Source organism: Triplophysa dalaica, chromosome 8, assembly GCF_015846415.1.
Source record: "Triplophysa dalaica isolate WHDGS20190420 chromosome 8, ASM1584641v1, whole genome shotgun sequence".
NCBI lineage: Eukaryota > Metazoa > Chordata > Actinopteri > Cypriniformes > Nemacheilidae > Triplophysa > Triplophysa dalaica.
The window spans coordinates 6,367,276-6,388,346 of NC_079549.1; the positions used below are offsets into that span (position 1 = coordinate 6,367,276).

At 37.0% G+C, this 21,071-nt stretch overlaps 1 protein-coding gene across 1 annotated transcript; it reads left to right on the forward strand.

The window, feature by feature from the left end:
- The first annotated feature begins 1,134 nt into the window (after positions 1 to 1,134).
- Positions 1,135 to 20,764, forward strand: si:ch211-141e20.2 (nectin-2). Its single transcript, XM_056754194.1, has 9 exons — positions 1,135 to 1,289; positions 2,077 to 2,415; positions 2,727 to 3,029; positions 7,925 to 8,030; positions 8,815 to 8,966; positions 17,365 to 17,449; positions 17,528 to 17,576; positions 17,670 to 17,740; positions 18,159 to 20,764. Exons 1-8 carry the CDS (start codon positions 1,241 to 1,243, stop codon positions 17,700 to 17,702), a joined length of 1,116 nt encoding a protein of 371 aa, XP_056610172.1. The 5' UTR covers positions 1,135 to 1,240; the 3' UTR covers positions 17,703 to 17,740; positions 18,159 to 20,764.
- The last annotated feature ends 307 nt before the right edge of the window (positions 20,765 to 21,071 follow it).

Below are 21,071 nucleotides of genomic sequence, written 5' to 3' on the forward strand. Positions count from 1 at the left end.
TTATGTTTTACTTTATTACAGACTGTTTCACAAATTTGTCAAATATTTATATTTTTCATAAAAACACAAACACGTGCATCAGCTAGCTCATCAGTTGAACCGGCCTGGTTCACAACTCGAACGTGTCCGAAAGACAGTGAACCAGCTCTTGGTTCAATGAATGTACAGGGCCCAGTTTTTCAAAAGTAATCCAGTGGGATTTCGGATCACGGATTGGATCAAATCTTGGAAATGGGTTTCTAAAAGCAAAAGAGGGATTCCAAGCTAAAATCAGATCATGTAATCCGATCTAACATTTGATATGGATCAAACATGCTCTTTGGGTTTTTCAAAACTTTTGACTCGGTTTGGGATCTATTTGATTAAAAAAAACAGGGAGGTTTTTTTAAGTGAATGATCACAAAACCAATGTTTACTGATGATATATACATCATATAACGTTCCTCAGCTACAAAACAGGCTGGTGACGGCTATGAGTTGCTTCTTGAAAAAAGTGCAGATGGAAATACATCTCCTAAAGGCAGAGATGGAAAGAGCTGCTGTCCTGTAAATTATTTTATTATAATAAAATATTGGATAGTATTATTTTTGTTTTGTTATTTAACATTTTAACAAAATAAGGAATGAAAAATGTTTCTGTTTATTACAGTGTTTCTGTTTCTCACAATTAAAAAAAACAACGGCTATTTGTGGCCACCGGTATTTTGCCTACATGTTGTTCTTTGCTAAACCAGTAGGCTACACTGTTGGTTTCATTTAAGGCTCTGGTAAACAGGATTTGGTAATCCTGAAATATGGTATTTAGATTTTAGTGATCCAATCCAATGTTCCTTTAAAAAACTGGCATGAAAGTAAGATGGATCACATGATCCTGGATAGCAAAACATAGGATTTCCAAATCCGGATCAATTTGATCCAGATTACATTTTTTGAAAAACTGGGCCCTGGTGATCCAAAAACTGTTGCAATCGATGCTTAAATCATTAACGACAACCGCTCTAGAGGGTGCATGCGTGGGTAACTAAGGAAATTTTCTGGATAAATTTTGACCGATTCAGTTCGATTTGGTGAACCGGTTCGACAGGCTCACTATAAAGAACCGGTTCAAAAGAACGATTCTTTCGCGAACCGGCCATCACATCTCAGTACATCTCGTCAATGAAGCATGCAACCAAAAGGAAGGACAAATACTCGACATGATTCTTCTTCTTGTTAAAAACGAACGTCCGAATACCGAAACATGCTTTTCGAGCTGTTTTTGATTTTTCTCTGCTACGATAAAACAGCAAGTAAGTATTTTAGACATCCATCCTTTGTCTCTTTTGTTTTACATCGATGCTACTCGCTTCAGATGGTGGCTATACTGTTATATCTTTTGAGGCATTAACATACGGTTCTGCTTGTTAAAATGTAATGGGTATATTTAAACGTTCCTAACTGAAAAATGTGGTTCCCATTATTTCTGTTAAGATAATAAAAACTAACCTTAACTTTCTGGGAGCCAAAAACAAAACATAAGGGAACGCTTAAGGGTGGTTGTGGATTGTCTGTTTTTTTTTTATTTGAACACCAAAAACGACTATGAGAAATCGGACATCCTGCCTTTAATGAGAAATAAAAATGTTAAAGACATACTTGTTTTGGAAGTGACAATTTCGAATATGTTTTATAATAGTAATATAACTTTTATAATACTTTTAGGTTTGCATAATGTTGCTGGTCTGGTCAGCCTTTCCTTAAGATCTTAATTAAATTGTTTTTCAGGAGGAGCTCTGTTCTCTTTATACGTGTACTATGTGTACTTTATATGTGTTTTTTGGAGCAAGTTTGTGTGAAACCCATGGGATCACATGTGAAGATTTATCACCACATGTTGCCCATGTGATCCCATAGATCTTTTTATGTGATCTAATGGATTTCACATCGGAAATCACTTGGGATTCACTCCAAAATGTCACAAAATGTCACATTTCACATGTGAATTTCATGCCATTTTCAAAGACTCTAGTCCTACCTGCCCACTTGGTTATCTAGTTGTGAAGAGTTTATTAATCTATACGTTGAATTGTTTTTCAGGTATGAAGATTGGTCAACATACATCAGTCAGATATGGAGAAAATGCCACTTTGTTTTCTCAGTTGACAGATACTGGAGAGAGTTTAACTCGAATTATATGGCGGAAAAAAACACGTGAAGATCCTGAGGAGAAGTCCTTTTTTGTTATTTTTCCAGATGGCCAAACTAAACACCTAAATGGATTAAAGGACAGAATACAATTTATTGGGGATTTTTCAGAAAAAATTGGTTCCGTTCAGATTCAGGAGATGAGGATCCTGGATGAAGGAATCTATACCTGCATCTTCAATTTATTTCCTAGCGGACCATTTGAGACTAACATAAACGTCACTGTTCTTGGTATGATGCTTTGTTTATGGTATTGGCAGGTTTACAGAAATAATAAGCGCATTTCATAATGTCTGCGTATAAGCATTATTCATTGTCAAAATATGATGATTTTTTTTATGTTGAGATGGTAATATGTTTAATGTTTATATTGTAGGCTTAATAGATGTTTATCCGCAAATACTTTGTGCTAAGCAAAAGTTGAAAGAATGTTATAAAGACAATGCTTTAAGAAATGTGAGAACATATTTATGAGCTACTTTGGTTCAGTTCTCAAAATTCACAATGATTATGCTATTTATCTTTCCTTCCTTCATTTTTAGTTCCTCCTGAGGTCAGCGTAATGGAATTGACTCCAGCTGTAGGTGATTTAGATGTTGCTTTGGCATCATGCATCGCCTCCAGCGCACGACCTGCAGCTGTAGTTATATGGAGATTAGGACCTCAGCAAACCTTTTTGAGGACTCAAACCAACATCACAGTGCATCCAAATGGAACTTTTACTGTTGTGGCCAACCTACTCGGTCCCATCCTTAAAAGTTCAAACCAGCAGAAGGTTCAGTGTGCGGTGACACATCAGGCCCTGGAAAAGGAACTTTTGCTGGACTACCAAATAAACATTCATTGTAAGTAAAGAATTTCAAAAACAGTGTTTTCGTTGTCTGGAGGAACATATTTGTTAGTTGCAGACATAAAGCAGGGAGCAATATTTTAAAGTGAACACAAAATGGGCCTTATTATGATGCACAAGGATTTTTTTTGTGTGTTATTCGTTCGTGAAGATGTTCTGACTTTAATTTCCGATTCATTTTTTTTTAAAAGGTTAGTTAGTACTAAAGAAATGTACACCTGCTTCCTACCATTTTAAATGGTGTGTAAAATTTTGATTATTTATAAAAACTGATCTGATTGCAATTAGATGCACTATATGTATGGATATTGTTAACCATATAGCCAATTCGTTTCTGATGCTGCATTCACACAAAAAGTAAATAAAGCAACTTGTGCAACTAAATTACATAAAAAGTCAATGCAGAGACACAAATATATGCGAATTCGCGCTGACAACGAAAATGGCGTAAACCAGGCAGCGCAGACGACACGTCTGCAGAAGTAAACCAATTTTAACTCAAGCAAGAAGTTTGCACAAGAACTCATTGATGGTGACTGTTTGACGCGTCCAGTCGTGTAAAGACACGCCACATAACAATTTGTTTTTCGTGTCACTAATAAAGAGCTTCATGTGAACACATCATTATGCATTTATGCAATACAATATAGCCAAACCTGAAAACCTGAAGGTTCCACAGCATTCCTGGACACGTAATTTGCATAGCTATAATGCATAGGCCGGGAATTTGTGTACATTCATTAACATTTACATAAATTCATTAACAAACATACATTTAAAGGTACAGTGTGTAGGAATTTGAAGGATTTATTCACCAAAATGTAATATATAATACAAAACTATGTTGTGAGTGGTGAATAAATACCTTACAAAATGAAGCGAAATGTTTATATTATCTTACAATGAGCCATTTTATGTATATACACCGTGGGCACACCCTTACATGTAATATATCAAATTGAACAGCCATGTTTCTATAGTAGCACTACACAGACAAACTGAGCGCGTTTCGCAAAACGAAGGATGCACGGGACTACGTTCTTCTTCGGCTGTGTTTTGAGGCAGCTTGCCACGCCACTACATAGAACGATTAGCAGAAGAAGAGGAAGAACAATAACAAAATTCACTCGTCATGTTTTTTATTAGAAATAAAAACGGTTCTTTTGTTGGGGTTAGAAGTGAAATTTGCGCTAATGGCGTAACACACGAGAGAGCGGCAATCTGTTTCGTCAAAAAAGAGAAAATACGATGCAGCAAGGCGAAGTCGAGACAAAAAAACTAAATAAAACCCGAATAAAGATCAGTGTGGCTTTTCCCAAATGGAGGGCACTGAAGCAGGAAAAGGTTTGCTAAGCGACGGCGCAGTTGCCAGCTTTCTGCTGGACCTGTAAGTTTGTCTAATTTCCACTATATAAGTGAACTGTTTGTTTGATAGCTTTAGTTAATAGATGAGCTGTTAATCTAGAGAAGGCGTTTTTCCTTGTAAATATTTAGCACTTTGTAATTGTACTAGAAGTCCTTGTTGCATAGCCGTGTGTAAATCAAGTTAGAAATCATGTTAACAATCATAATTTGCACAAATCGGGTTTAAGTTATATTATAATACTGCTTGGCTTTCACATCCTCTCTTGTGCGGTCCTCCCGGGTAACGTTAGGTCCTCTGCTTCTCCTCGCCCTGCCTGCATCTCCAACCCACCTATCTCTCCAATCTCTTCGTCTCCCTCTTACTACCCGTGATAAGTCTTCTAATTGACTCTGTGATGATGAGAAAAACGTCTGCTAAGACTTTTGCGGTTAGATTACATGCCTTTAGCATTAGCAAGCGGTTTCAATAGGCTGTAAATTACGAACCAAGTTACCGTGCCAAAAAATGCTATGTATAATAAGCAAATAAATCACTGACACAATGTTAAACAGTAAATGATGAATTAAGTAACCTTTATTTATATATTTTTCTTTGTAAATAAGCCTCGTCACTTGACTTGCAAAGCTTACTCTCTGCTGTCTCAGACGACGAGATCTCTGTCCTGTGTCCGTAACCTTAGTCTGTTGTTCGCCTGCGAGACGTAGATTGCAATTATCAACATCACCGATAATTGCCGCTATCATTTACGGAACCCTTTTGTCCTTTGACGGCAACCGTAGCTTCTCTAATGTGAGGGAGAGGGGGATGGCGGAGCTTTAGGTTGCAATTTCCAACATCGCCAATAGTGGCCTCTGAGACTTACACACAGAACCTTTAACACATTTATAAAATCTGATGTTTACAAAGTGTTTGTGAATTTAATCCGGAGTTTTCAGGAAGGTCTGTTTAACAAGCAAATAACTCAGAATTTACGAATGTTTCATGAATGAGGCCCAATGAGTATAAGGGATTGGAAATGAACAACTTCCCTTGCATTCTTTTTAAATGCTTCACAGTCATGTTTCATAGCCTAAATAGTAGATTAAACTGAAGTTAAGCTTTCTTATTTCCATCCTGTAAACCAGAACTAGTCAACTGGTGGCCTGCGGGCCAAATGCAGCATGCCAATCATCTTAACCAGGCCCGCCTTATAGCAAAGCCCCCCTACAATATTGTGAGTAATAATGTAATCTGTACAAGAATTCAAGATTGCTTTATAGTCCCCTTTAAAACTCTTATGAAAATGGCGTTAGGTTTCGTTATTTTGCGCATTCTTCGGTTAACAGCAGCAAATTGGAGTGAATGTCATAAGCATGGTAACGTTACAAGATGTGTGCATTAACATGACATCTGCATTTTTACCATTGTTATAAATGCAGCTCAATATGATGTGGGAGCGATACAAGACCCTTTACCATCCACTGTAAAAACGTTTTGAAAGTAACTATAGGTCAAGCTCAAGGTCATTTTTATTTAAATAGCACCTTTAACAACATTAAATGCTGACCAAAGGGTTTCACAGTAACATACTACAATGATAAAAAATAAAAAAACAGGGCAACAAAAATGTAAAAGAAACGACATTAAACCAGGCAAAAACAGGAACAAGAAAATTAACTCACGAAGACCGACATATCCAAGAACTATGAAAAGGCCTGAGAAAAGAGATACGTTTTCAAAGATGTTTTAAATCCGGATAAGGAAGAGACCACAGCTTAGGGGCAAAAACAGAAAATGCAATATCACCTTTAGATTTCAAATGAGACAAAGGGACAGTTAATAGATTTTCAGAGGAAGATCTAACAGATCTCCGAGGTGAATATAGACAAATAAGGTCTGAGATATAAACTGGAGCCAAACCATGCAAGGCTTTAAATACAGAAGTTAAAACCTTGTACTCCATTTAAATTTAACTGGTAGCCAATGCAGATGTACTAAAATAGGAATAACAGATAGAAAATATTTCCGTTTACGTAAACCCCTAAGTTGGTAAAAAATAACACTCGCAACAGAGTTTATTTGTGTGTTGAATTTTAACTCCGAATCGAAAACAACACCCAAGTTCTTTACATGAGTACGGATATTTGCTTGCAGGGGTCCTAAACTAGAGGACAGGGTGTTGACCAAATGAGGGGAGCCAAATTAAATGACTTAAGGCTTGTTCTCATTTGATTGAAGAAAATGATCACCCATCCAGCTTTTGATGTCGTTTACGCAAGCAAGCAAGCCGAATAAGGACTTACACCCAGGTTTAATTGACATGTACATTTGGGTATCATCCGCATATATGTGATATGGGAACTTGTGAATCTCAAAAATGTAACGAAGAGGGAGCCATGTGGTACCCCACCAGTAACCAAAACAGGTGATGAATGAGACTGACCTAACTCAACAGAGAAACTCCTTGCAGTAAAATAGGATTCAAACCACTCGAGGTCTGAACCACAGATACAAACCTCGGTTCTTAACTTGTTTAAAAGAATGCCGTGATCTACTGTATCGAATGCCGCACTTAAGTCCAACAGTTCCAAAACTGCACAATTTCCAGAATCCACATATAATAACAAGTCGTATACCACTCTTAACAAGGCCGATTCATTACTATGCTTAGATCTAAAAACCTGACTAAATGGATTCAAAATATTATTCTCTATTAAATAATGTGAGAACTGATTTAAACCACTTTCTCCACCTTTCTCATGAAAAACAGTCTTTGATAAGGCGCAAATGCCATCAGCAAATGCGACAGCAAATGCCATCCCCAAAATGCCAATGCTAACTTGCTAAAAAAAGCAACCCTTTATTCGGGAGGGGCAGATACCGCAGCCCAAGCCCTTAAGCCAACATTCAGTTCTGCTTAGTATGCCAGGGATTGGGAAATGCGAGTTGATTTAAACCACATTTTTACCCTCCCCTTTCAAATCGCAGCGACTAACCTGAGGCCGGACATGGTTCTGTGGATCTCATGGACAAAGCATTTGAAAGAAGTCAAATTTCTATAGCAGCCTTAAGTCATAGTGACGTGGCGTTGACTCCGTATAGACAAAATGTCTAACCAGTATGCACTGCTTCATCTGCCGATTGGTCTGCACAGCACTGCATGAAGTTGAACATAACCAGGAAGCAGGTAAGAATTGATATAAGATTTAAAATACCAACACAGGGTAAATTAAAAAATACTCTTTAATTAATACAAAGCATTGGTGACACTATACTTACTAAAACAGTTCAAATGACCCTGTAGACAGTCCAATTGAAATAAGCGAAATGATAGAAGAGAAGTTGACAGGAGACTAAAATTAACACTTGACTAACCACTTCGTCTGGAAACCAAAAAAGTGTAGTGGGCAACGCAGGAAGTCCTAAAGTGAAACAAGTGGTAATACACACACACACACAGACATAAGAAAAAGTAAATAGAGTCAGGAATTTTTTGCTGGATAATGTCTAAATATAATGAATGAAATGTCATTTTATTCTCCTAGATCCTCCAGAAGCAGTGATGATCATTCCCGACAGTACTAGAGATGCTAAAGAACTTAGGTGTGTTGTTGATAGTAACCCAAGGCCGACAAACTACACATGGACAAGGTAATAGATTTATGTCTTCAAAATTCTGTAGTCACTGGGCACTGCCTATAACATTTGAAATGCTCCACAATATTTAAATTATTTAGAGAAAATAAATTTAAAATTTACAGTACTTGGTCAACCGCTTTTCTGGTCAGAATTATTGGCACCAAAAATAACTATGAACTAAGACAGATGTGGAAATAAATATACACTCGGAGCGCGGAATTGGTTATCTTTTGGTATCTGTTTATTTTTTTGGTATGTGATACAATTTGTACATATTCAAGAACAACATTGGTACATTTAAACTTGGCCGTAAACTTAAATAAGTAAAGATTTATTTTACAGCCATCTTTGGTAATATTGACTTTCAATAATCAGACATTTGGTGTTCTGTGAAAAATGGTCCTGAGAAATCATACAGTTTTGTTTCAATACATTAAAGTATTGCTAAATGATAGCCCCTACAGTCAGCATTGTTAACCTTGCATCATTGTAACTCCTGTCGGTTCAGGCATTCAAGGCTCATTGCAGTGACCATTTGAATCAGGTTTAGTAAGATAATAATAAACATTTTAATTAATTAAACTATTATTTCAATCTATTTATGTGCAAAATCTCACTCCACTGACTTGTAGTGCATAACTGTACGCAGAAATTGAAGAATGGATTTTTTTTATGGTACATTTTAATCATTTCTCCTGATATTTTCGCCCTTTTGTATTTTGACATTGTATGTGTTCATTCATATTGCATGAGATCACGTTGACTGTTGCCTCATAAAGCATCTCGCTTTGAACAGGAAATATGAAAATACTTCTCGGACTATTCAGTCTGACGGAAACCAACTTCTTGTTCCAAAACTCTCCCCTGACATTAATGGGTTGTACATCTGTAAAGCTTCAAACCAGTATGGAAGCGCTTTGGGTTCCCTGTACTTGCATGTTCACACTGGTGAGTATATTTTGTTTGTATATTCTTACATTTATGCATTTGGCTTACGCTAAAGGGGGTCGCACACCGGATGCGGAAGCACCTAGCCGCGCAGTGTCACGTCTAATACAGCTCTGCTATTAATGTGGTAGAATCGAGAGGTTTTCTGTATTAATGTGCGGTTTTCTGTTACTCCCAAACAGATAAATACATCTTACAGTTTATGGTGAAGTCAGTGTTTACATTAAATTAGATGTTCCTTGACTGAAATCATATTTAATGTTAAATTAATCATGGCGCATTGTGTCGCTGCAGGACTCAGAACAGCGTCCTGAGTTGTAGCATAGCACCGCTATGAATAGTCCTTCATGATTCTTGCTTGACATTGTCATTCATGTCAGAATGTACGAAAGTACAGAAGACTCAAAAAAACTAATACACGCAAGAGAAATCGTGCAGTTTTATGTTATAGGTTGCTGTTGGAGAAGCCACACCGCAGGAATGCATCTCAAAACGTCTGACATCACATATAATCCCCAATTTTCATTAATCAGTTGACGGTAAACATTTTAAAGTAGCGATGAAGGACTACAGATTTTAGCCTAGGTTTCTCAAATTAGGTTGCAGACGGCCAGATTGTGGTCAAAATTGCCAAGTGGGCACCCCACTTTAGAGACATAATCATTGCTACCCATTAATTTGCGGGTTAAAAATCCTGTGATGTTGGGTGACACCACATGCCAATAAGACATCTATTTATGATCAGACAAGTGTTGGTGCTTTTGTTTTGCTACAATTTTATTACAACTGCATGCCCCGAAATGCAGTCCTTATTAAAATATTTGATGTCTCTGTTGAAGCTACATACAAACTGTGCACAGATTAAGTATATTCATCTGTTGAAACAGTCCCAGTTGAAAAAAAGGTATGTTTTGATGCTGGTTTAAGCTGGTCATTTGTTTTTGTTTGTTTTGTGTTCAAAAACGAGACACCATGTTTCACATTTGCTTCATGTGACCCTCGTTTCATGGGTACTTTCCCTTATAGAAAGCATTGTGAATAGTTTGTAGAAACGTGACCGGTTTGTCCAGTGTTCTTTCACATTTAGAAAATTAAACCTGAAAATCCTTTGCTAGGATTTTGTTCGCTTATAAAAAACATTGTGTTTGGTGTTTAAAGATGAATGTTTCTCATTCGCTTTATGTGACCCTTCTTTCTTGTTTTGTTGTTGGAAGCACAGGCTCACAGCCCTGGCTGTGTTTTCTGCTGACAAGGGGGCACAGACTAGCAGCCTCTTTTGCACTTAAAGAGACACACACCAGGAGAACGCGTTTCTCAACACATTCAAAACTGGGCAATTAGGGCATGGTATATTTGGAGCTGAAACTTCCCAGACACATTCTGTGGACCCCTAAGATTACATTTGTGTAAAAGTAGAAAAAAAAATCTCTCCTTTAATGTAAAAGTAATGCGCTGCACTTTAATTTGTCTGTCCAAAATGCGTCTGCCATTCACTGATCCAAAACCTTTTGACAAAAGTTTAGCTTGATTTAGGTAAAATATGACTTATAATTATTAATGACACACACTGTAAAAAATTCAAGTTGTTTCAACTAATTATTACAACTAGTTCCATAGAAATGTTATGTTCACTCAATTTCTGACTCCAAATTTTAAGCAAAACTAACGGCTAAAGCTATGCCGCTCAAAGTCGAATGGTTGCTAAAGTGTGGCAAAGCGAAAGTGATCCAAATGAAATGTCAATGAAAGATCTCACGAAGTGTGATGAAAATGCCTCACAACAAGTGTCTTCAATGTAAATATCTTTAAAACATTTTAAGGATGGTGCATCTGTTTCAAATAAAACAAGTGCTTACTTTTCTTCCAGTAGATGAGTTACACAACCAAAATGAATGGTTTGATTCTATTTCTAATCACAATGATGGTTTTGTGCAAGACTTGTGGTTGAATGAAATAAGGGACATGAGACGAAATGCTAAAGTAATGGGATCAAGTTCTATGCAAGGTTATGCAAATCCTGATCATTCACTCGCTGTTGTCCATGACACAAATTAACTATAATACTCAAACAACTATGACTACTATTACTATATAGCAGTTTTATCATCTCATAATACAAATACTACAAATGGATTTCGGAACTGTTATATGGATAACGAGGGCGTAAATAATCAGGTATTACCTACGGACAGTGCTTCCAACATGAGCTAAAGAATTTTGTCTAGGGTAACCCCAGGGACTCTAGGATCTCGATCCAGCTTGAAGCCAGAAAATGTTATCTCAGAAATATGAATTGGAAATGGAAAGAGGAGAATTTCAGGAGGAAAATGAAACGATTGGAGTTGGACACCAAAATTGCGGTGTCAATAGCACATATAATAGTATATGAGCATGCTAGAGCAGAACAAAATGGTCTTATGGATTTTTCAGAAAACAGTGTAGTAGATATGAAAGGCTTCACATTAGGGTTAAGAGTGCTGATAGCAACATTCCTCCCTCTTACGAGTTCACATTTGATATCATCACAACCAACAACATTAGATAGACAAGTTCATGTAGTACCAACGGGGTTAATGCCTATCAATACTACATCAACACAACAGCAACCAAACTCAATATCTACGATAAGATTGTCAAAATTTACATTACCTAGTTGCAGTTATTATAGTGGACATGTACATGGAGTACCTGGAGTCCATTATGCACAAAAATTGTGTTTACAGGATGGTCTTGAGGAAGGAAATGTTCTCAAGCTCATTGACAAACAGTGACAAACAAGTTTACCACTCTATTGGTTCAACAACACAACATAACATCGCTTCCAACAAAGGAGGTGCAAATATTCGATGGAAACCCATTACGTTATCACGACTTTATAAGAACCTTTGAAGAAATGATTGAGAAAAAAGCAAGCTGACACTCAGATTGTTTATATCTTCTACAACAATACACAAGAGGACAAGCTTGTCAAGAGTTGCCAACACATGAGATACAAGAGAAAAAGCTTTACTTAAGGAGAACTTCGGCAATGAGGTAATAATCTCATCTGCCTACACGAATAAAGCCATAATAAAGACATTCCGCTTGCATGGAAAGCCATAAAATCTGAAGATGATAATGCTTTACAGGATTATGGAATGTTTCTGAGGAGTTGTTGTAATGTCATGCAGGATATTAGTCACATGAATGAGTTGAGTCTTTCTACCAACATGAGAATCATTCTGACTAAACTACCTTACAAACCCCGAGAACAGTGGAGGAAAGTGTCACATGATCTACAGGGGAGATGTCAAGGCTCAGTTTGCTTTTCTGATATAGTCGACTTCATAGAAAGACAGGGAAGAATGCTTGAAGATCCGTTATTTGGAAATATTAAGGATGTTCTGACTATTGGGGGAAGAAACTTGAATGCCAAATCGCCTGGTACAAATCCTAGAAGTAGTTTTGCCACTACAGTTACTGCAACTCCTGCCAAGGATTCTAGTGGAAAGTAGTGCTATCGTACTCGAGTCCGGACTAAAGACGTCTTCTTCACGATCTCGGACTTGTCTTGGACTCGTTAGTATTTGAACTCGGACTTGGTCATTAGTCTCGCCAAATGTTCTTGTCGGGTCTCGACCGAGTCAGCGATATATGTTTTTTTTTCTCTTTCAAAACAAAACATTGATAGGGCATGCTTCTGTGATCCGAAAATAAATGATCCGAATACTGTTGCCGACTCAAGAACGAGAGCCGCGTGTGTTCATAAGCTCTCTCTTCACACAACAGTTCAATTCAGTGTGGACTGTTGGTGTAACTAAATAACTCCAGTATATTGGTACATGTCTGCGGGACTGTCATGCACGCCAGAAAATGAAGAACTGAATCACTTAAAACAAAGAACTGGTTGAAATTAATGATTCGTTCGCAACGCGAACTGAACCGCTTCAATCACATTCATCAGGCACGATGTCAGCGAGCAGCGGCATAATACAATTTGGTTTTACAAACCATATAGAATTTATTGACAGTGCGGCTAGAACAAAACTTTTTGCAACAAAACTTTCTCCGAAACCTCTGGGACAACATCCGATTTTGTAAGAAACCTGCCGAGGCATCACAAAGAGAGGTAGGCTAAGTTAATGCCATGTTTCAGAGTTAGCATTGCATTTGAGTATTTTTATAAATGTAGAAAGTAGGGCTTAAAGATAAGATTGATCGTATTTTTATTGTCATCGCTATATGTACATTTTATTTAAGGATGGGCACCGAAACGTGATTTTAAACGAGCCGTGGGGCCTTTGCTCTTTCTGGCAGATCCTCTATCGAACACGCACGAGCATGGGCAGGCGTGCTCACACACATACACATATATATTTTGATCATTACAAACAATAATGAAAATTATTATCTTAGAATAGAAGATATGCTGTCACTTGGATCACAAAAATCTGAATTAATGGACCTATTATGAAACAGGAAACGTATGCTGAGGAGGAGCATCAACACATGACTGTAAACAGGATCACAGTTATGAAACTGGATGAATTGTGGGACAAACAATTCAAGGTTGACCTTCCTGAAAGTGTTCAAGGTTTGTCAGAAGATGATCTTTAATTTATGGATTTTGTTACACAATCAACATAACTAAACAATGAACATTACATCATTGGTCTTCCACCCAAAAAGGAACATGTAATCATTCCTAGGAACAGAGCGATTGTGGAACAACATGCTTTTAATCTTTGAAGAAAGCTCCTAAGAAATTCTGCATTACATGCTGATTATACCGAATTCATGGAGAGTGTCATTGCTAAAGGTCATGCGGAAAAGGTCTGGACAGATCTGAAGGACGCTTATTGTGCATACCTCACCATAGTGTGTATCACTCAAAGAAGCAAAAGATCAGCATTGTGTTCGATTGTGGAGCTTAATGTTAAGGTATTTCTCTGAATGAATGTCTTCTGCAAGAACCGGATTTAACATGTTCATTATTGAGTGTTCTCATACGTTCAAGACTATTTTTGCGCTTTTGCGGACATAGAATCGATGTTTCACCAGGTCAAGGTACATCAAAAGGATTGTGATCTATTGAGATTTCTTTGGTGGCCAGAAGGAAACATTGACGGTAATTTGGAGGAATACCGAATGTTAGTTAATTTGTTCGGAGTAACATCATCACATAGTTGCTCAAGTTACGCTCTGAGGAAATGTGCAGAGGATCACAAGGATCACTACGAGGATAAGATCATGGATGTTGTCTTGAATAACTTCTACGTAGATGACCGTCTCATTTCTGTACCCACGGAATCAGAAGCTGTACAATTGTACCACACGCTCACTGAAATGTGTAGCAAAGGTGGATTTCGTCTTATGAAGGGGATTAGTAACAGTCGAACTGTGTTGAGTTCTATCCCTGAGAAATACAGAGACCACAGAGTTAAGGACTTAGATTTGGAACGTGATATCTTACCATTGGAAAGCGCATTAGGTGTGCAATGGTGTGATCAATCTGATGTTTTCAAGTTCAAGGTTCTCATCAATGACTGACCTCTAACTAGGAGAGGTATTCTATTTATCTATTTACGACCCTCTTGGTTTTCTGTCTCCTGTGATTCTACGTGCCAAAATGATACTACAAGATCTGTGTAGAGAGAAAGCTGGATGGGATAATATCATTCCAGAAGTGTACGTGCAGAGATGGACTAGTTGGTTGGAGGACCTTGATGGATTGAAAGATTTAGACGTTTGAGGGTGTTTGAAGCCATAAAACTTTAGAGAAGTTACAAGTGCTCAGTTGCATCTCTTCTCAGACGCCTGAGAGACGGGTTATGGAACTGTAACATACCTGCTGATTCATAAGGATCAAGGACTTATGCATTCCTCTCTTCTAATGAATACAGCAAGAGTAAAACCTTTAAGATCTACTACTATCCTGCGTCTACAGCTGACAGCTGCCAGTCTCTAGTCCCATGGATAAGTTGTGGAGGAGAGAGTTGAGAATGGAACTGGAGGAATCTATATGTTGGAAAGATAGTATGTCAGCACTCAAGTACATAAAAAAAGACTTATAGATTCAAGTGCTTCCTGGCAAATGGAGTTGCTAAGATTAGGAGAGTTTCTGAAGTTATTCAGTGGAGATATGTGAATCCTTTCAACAATACAGCCGATTTAGCATCGAGAGCATCAAGGATGGATTCATTCTTGAAGAACCATATGTGGATTTCTGGTCCCCCATTCCTGGACCAAACACAGGAGTTGTGGCCTAAGGATCCCACGGATGCAAGAAGTTTGTTTTCTCCTTGTGACCCTGAAGTGAAGAAGAGTGTTATTGTGAATGTTGTACAGGCTCGTCAAGAGTATGATTTCACACCATTCTTCAATCATAATTCTTCATGGATTCAAGTAATTCTTCATATGATTTCACACCATTCTTCAATCATAATTCTTCATGGATTCAAGTAAAAATGGGAATATCTTGGATTCCATGATTTAGAAACATTCTCATTGATCTTGCAAGGAAAGGAAAAGACTAACAACCAAGCATTCTAACATGGAAAAATTGCAACTAGAGGCTGTTTTTTAAGAGGAGATGCACAATGTTAGATCTAATATGTCTTCTAAGTTGTTGTCTTCTGAGGAATTGGAAAAATGCCGAGATGGAAATTATTCGTCTTAGCCAAGGAAAGAGATACTCTAATGAATTTTTTACGAAAAATCGATTTGTAAAACAAACCTTTGAACTCTTTCGACTTAACCCTGTGCTTCACCTAGGTATTATCAGAGTAGGTGGACGTCTGGACAAAGCTATGATCAAGCATCCGGTTATACTGTCTTAAGATTTTCATGTTTCAGATTTAATTCTGCAGCAGATTTTGATATTGGACAGTGTGGACGGAATTATATATTGGCCAATCTACGACAGAGATATTGGATCCCTGGAGCTAGTAATGTTATTAGGAGTATTCTATCCAGATGTGTAGTTTCTAAGAGACTGCATGGAACTATAGGCCATCAGCAGATAGCAGACTTCGAGAAAGGACCACACCTGACAAACCACCATTCATTTATGTGGGAGAGGACTGCCTTTGTCCTTTTAAAATAAAGTGAGGAAGGTGTGTTATCAAGCGCTATGGAGTGATCTTCATGTGTTTTACTGTAAGTGCCGTTCATATAGAAATAGTTGCTTCACTGGATACTGACTCTCTCATTCATGTATTGAGAAGATTTTTTGCTCGTCGAGGTCAAATTGTTGAAATCCGATCGGATAACGGAACAAACTTTGTTGGAGCTCAACGAGACATGCAGGAAGCTATGAGAAACTGGAATCATAGCCATATCAATTAATTTCTGCTTCAAAAGGGAATTAAGGGGAATTGTAATCACCCAGCTGGTTCGCACTGTGGAGGAATTTGGGAACGACTAATCAGATCAGTTAGGAAGATTCTGAATTCTATTCTTGGAGGACAAAGTTTGGATGAGGAAGGTCCCTGAAGTGGAATCAATCCTTAATAATATACCTATATCCAGAGCATCAATGGACGTTAATGACTTGGAAGCTCTTACTCCCAAACATCTTCTTTTGTTGAAAACAGAACCATGTCTGCCACCTGGACTATTTGAAAAGGTTGATTTGTATTTACGTGACGATGGCGATAGGGACACTATATGGCGGATCTACAGTATATTGGAAACAGTGGACTAAAGAGTATGTACTTCAATATGTACAAAAGTCCATGCGCCTATCCTTCTTCAGGAAAATCTCAGTCACTTTGTTGCAAAAGTCATCCTGACTTTTTGGCTTATAGCTGTAGCTGTCTGCCTCACCTTGTGCCTGTTGACTGTGGTTTTATGTCCGATTAGCAAGACTAACTATTTCACACACATTCATGAAAGATATTAGCCAGACTATTGAAAGTGAGTGTTTATTATAAAGTGCCTGCAAACATTATATTGGTGACATACAGAGAGACAGTGCAGTCTTTCATGATGATAAGTTAGGCTCTGCCTCCCGTGACGCACGTCACTGTTTATCAGCACATATTACTTTCCCTTACAGCCAAGCACTTCCCTTCTGTAAAAGGTTTTGGAGGTCTTTCACTTAAAATAGTAAACTTAGTATTTTTTATAGAAAATTCTGAAAATTCACATCATCATGAAAAAAGACTGTGAGCATATCACTCACCAGTTCTCATGTTACATAATCGTGATTTCAATATAAAAAATTATAATTTTTGCCATGATCAACATAATTGCACCCAAAAGAAACATTATGAACATCGTTACAAAATATTAAGATGTATTTTTTGACAGCCCTGTAAAGACTTAAACAAACTAGTTTGTTTTATGTAACTGGAAAAGTTACTGTAGAAATGTGATATCTGAAAGCTTCACTCTTTTTTTCTGCCCTGTCTCCTAGAATCCAGCCGTGTCTGTTGGGGTCTGTTTGGGTTTATCATCTGTTGTGCTGTTCTTTGCATTGTGGGTTATGCATTGAGGTTGCGGTGAGTTTGTCTTCTAGATTTTACTGTGTAAAATCCAAGTTTAAAACAAATTTTAATTTCTTATTTTTTAAAATTTAGGTATTTGTACTCTGGTAAAGAAGAGGATAGATACCCAAGTGGGCAGCAGGTATGTTTTATACCAGATTTTATTTAAGCTTTTACCTTTTGCAAGTTTTATTTTTTTAAATCATATTGTATACATTTGCTCAATCATCATTAGGAGGGTAATGCTGAAGAAACTGAGGAACTTTGAAAAAAAAATGGAGACGCCTTCAGATTCTGAGAAACCAGGTGATGATCGGCCAAGTTCCAGCAGCTGATTTGAATTTCAGTTGTGTGAAAGGTTGAAAATAAAAAAGAAGAATTAAAAATGGAAGAAGGGAGCATGAAAATGTTTGAAATAATGAAAAAAAATATTGATATTTACAAGCAAATATTTCAAAATACTAGCCTGCTCATTATTTATTTATGTTAGCTAACACAATAACTAATATTAATTAAAATAAAATATTGTAATGTTTTTATATTTTAACCTATATACAGTAATTTTTTAAATCCTTGGAGCTCCAGACACTATAAGCTTTTATATGTGTACTATAGTTCCTACATGTATGTTGATTGATGTTAAGGCACTGACTTGCTCATACTACTTTATAGATGACTGTATGTCTGTTAATTAAGGGTCCAATAAAGATTCTCTGTTTTCCAGGTGAGTTGGTGGATTCTGCATCAAGGAATCAAGGGCAACCTACAGCTCTGCCACCCCCCTCTCCCTCCCATTAGAGAAGCTACGGTTGCCGTCACAGGACAAAAGGGTTCCGTAAATGATAGCGGCTATTATCGGTGGTGTTGATAATTACAATCTACATCTCACAGGCGAACAACAGACTGAAGTTACGGACACAGGATAGAGATGTCGTCGTCTGAGACAGCAGAGAGTAACCTTTGCAAGTCAAGTGACAAGGGTTATTTACAAAGAAAAATAAATAAATAATATTTACTTAATTCATCATTTACTCTAATCGTTATAGTGAATATTATTGTTACTTGTTTAACATTGTGTCAGTGATTTATCCGCTTATTTTGCATAACATTTTTTTGCACGGTAACTTGGTTCGTAATTTAAAGCCTATTGACTTGCTAATGCTAAAGGCGTGTAATCTAACCACGAAAGTCTTAGCAGACGTTTTTCTCATCATCACAGAGTCAATCAGAGGACTAAACACAAGTAGTACATTTACATTTGTGTATTTAGCGGACGCTTTTATCCAAAGCGACTTACATTGTATTATCCTATACATTTATACATAGGTATTTGCAATCCCCTGGGAACGAACCAACAACCTTGCGTTGTTAACGCAATGCTCTTACCACTGAGCTACAGGAAAGCAGAAGTAAGAGGGAGAGGGCGGAGAGGTAGTGGTCCAGCAGAAAGCTGGCAACTTCGGCGTCGCTTAGCAAACACGTTTCCTGCTTCATGCCCTCCTTTTTTAAAAGAACCAAGCCGATGTTTATTCGGGTTTTCTGCTGTTTTTTGTCTCGACTTCGCCTTGCTGCATCGTATTTTCTCTTTTTTGACGACACAGATTGCCGCTCTGTCGGCTCCTGTGCAGAGTATGTGCATGCAGAGTCCGCCATTAGCGCAAATTTCACTTTTTACTGCAACAAAGAACCGTTTCTATTTCTAATAAAAAACACGACAAGAAAATGTTGTTATTGCTCTACTTCTGCTAATCCTTATATGTAGTGCTGTAAGGTAATATAAACATTTCGGTTCATTTTGTAAGGTATTTCTACACCACACACAACATAGTTTTGTATTATACATAGTTTGTATATATTACATTTTGGTAAATAAATCCTTCAAAATGCTACACACTGTACCTTTAAGGCTAAAAGAAAATATTGTTTGAGAAAGCACAGGTGGCATATCATATATCAACATCTGTGACACAAGAGAATGTGGTGTCTGTTTGACAGTTAAGGGGGAGGAAATCGGTTGCCATGTGCAATAACTGCCCAAACCTTTTTCCCCCTCTGTGATGTTTGATGTCATTAGAGTTTTGTGGAGATTAAAGCTTCAACAATTTTTTTTCATTTACCTAACTCATTGTTCTAGTTACGTTCACAAACAATTATTATTATATTTCTTCATGCTTTACAATTTAAGTGTTATTATGGTTACTAACTTTGCCTTTGTTTACTTTTACATTATCACCTTTGTTTTTTATGTTTCTCTTTAACAGTTTGCCAGTATTTTTTTTATTTATTACATTTGCATTACATTTAGTCATTTAGCAGACACTTTTATCCAAAGCTACTCACAAATTGGGTAAACAATGGAAGCAATTGGGTCAAACATTAGGACAACAAAAAGCATAAGAGGAATGAAAACATGTCTCACAAAGCCTACTACAGTGTATAGAGCAAAGTTTAGTTTATAAAAACATGCATTTTTTAATTTATTTTATTAGATATTGTAGAAAAGATGAAATCAGAAATGATCAGTCAGGTGCAGACAGAAGAGATGTGTTTTCAGCCGATTCTTAAAGCAGCGACACAATCTGCTGATCTTGTAGCAGCAGGCAGATCATTCCAAAAATGTGGAAGTTTCTGAGAATGATTTTTTTTTGCCTTTTTGGGATGGCACCACAGGACGTCATTCTTTTGCAGAGCGTATTTTATTAAATTATAATTATTAAATAAATATTAAACATGGAGACCCTTAGGGGTGCCTTTGTATAGGATCTCCTTCCACATGTATGAGGCTAACATATACATTTAAAGGTGGGGGCGGACTCTGCCGAGATGTGCTCTTTAAGGAATACCAGCTTACCAGCATTACCAACAGAGCAGTGGACTGTTCAAGTAATATTAAATATTAAATTCTGTTACACACATCTCAATGTATAAACATGTCTGTGGGTCTCAATGTCCAATTTTTTATCGTAAACGTTTCAACACATATAAACTGTTTGTTAAAGTAGCAATGATGGAGAATTGTTTTCAACCCAAAAGTTGTCTGCAAGTAGGTTATGCCCTTTGAGATTTTCTGTTAAGGTTAGCATTACTTGTAAAATGAGTGGTTTGGAATGTGGAAACGCGGAAACTTGAAATTAAAGTTCTAATTAATCTGTTCTGCAGCTTGTTTGCATTTTAAGAATATTTATCAATGCCATATTTAATAGTGAGTGAAGGTGAAGGTTTAAGTTATTTATTGCATATGGGTCCATTCTGTGTGTGACTGACCAGCATGTTAATTTTCTTACTCTTCTTTGTAGTTCTATAAAACAATAAAACTGTGTTGTCAGTAAACTCTGTGTTACTGTCATTTCTCACTGTCAACAAAACATAATACATAACACATACATAATTGGTATACACAACACATACATAATTGGTATACACTTGGCACTGCGTTCAAAGTTGAAAGTCGAGTGATCATTTCAAACATTTAAATTACATGTATTCATTTGGCAGACGCTTTTATCCATGGCGACTTTAAAAAGTAGGAGAGCATATTACGTTCTAAACAATCTAATACACTTACAAGTAAAATTATTTTTTTAGCCCCACATTCTGTAAAAAACACCAAAACATTTTTTTCAATTTGTGAAATGAA

What these genes read in the sequence shown, in the direction of transcription:
- si:ch211-141e20.2 (XM_056754194.1), top strand. Translation starts at nt 1,241, where the DNA reads ATGCTTTTCGAGCTGTTTTTGATTTTTCTCTGCTACGATAAAACAGCA. An exon ending in CTACCAAATAAACATTCATT is followed by an intron (nt 3,030 to 7,924) that starts GTAAGTAAAGAA and finishes TTATTCTCCTAG; the next exon opens with ATCCTCCAGAAGCAGTGATG. An exon ending in GTACTTGCATGTTCACACTG is followed by an intron (nt 8,967 to 17,364) that starts GTGAGTATATTT and finishes CCTGTCTCCTAG; the next exon opens with AATCCAGCCGTGTCTGTTGG.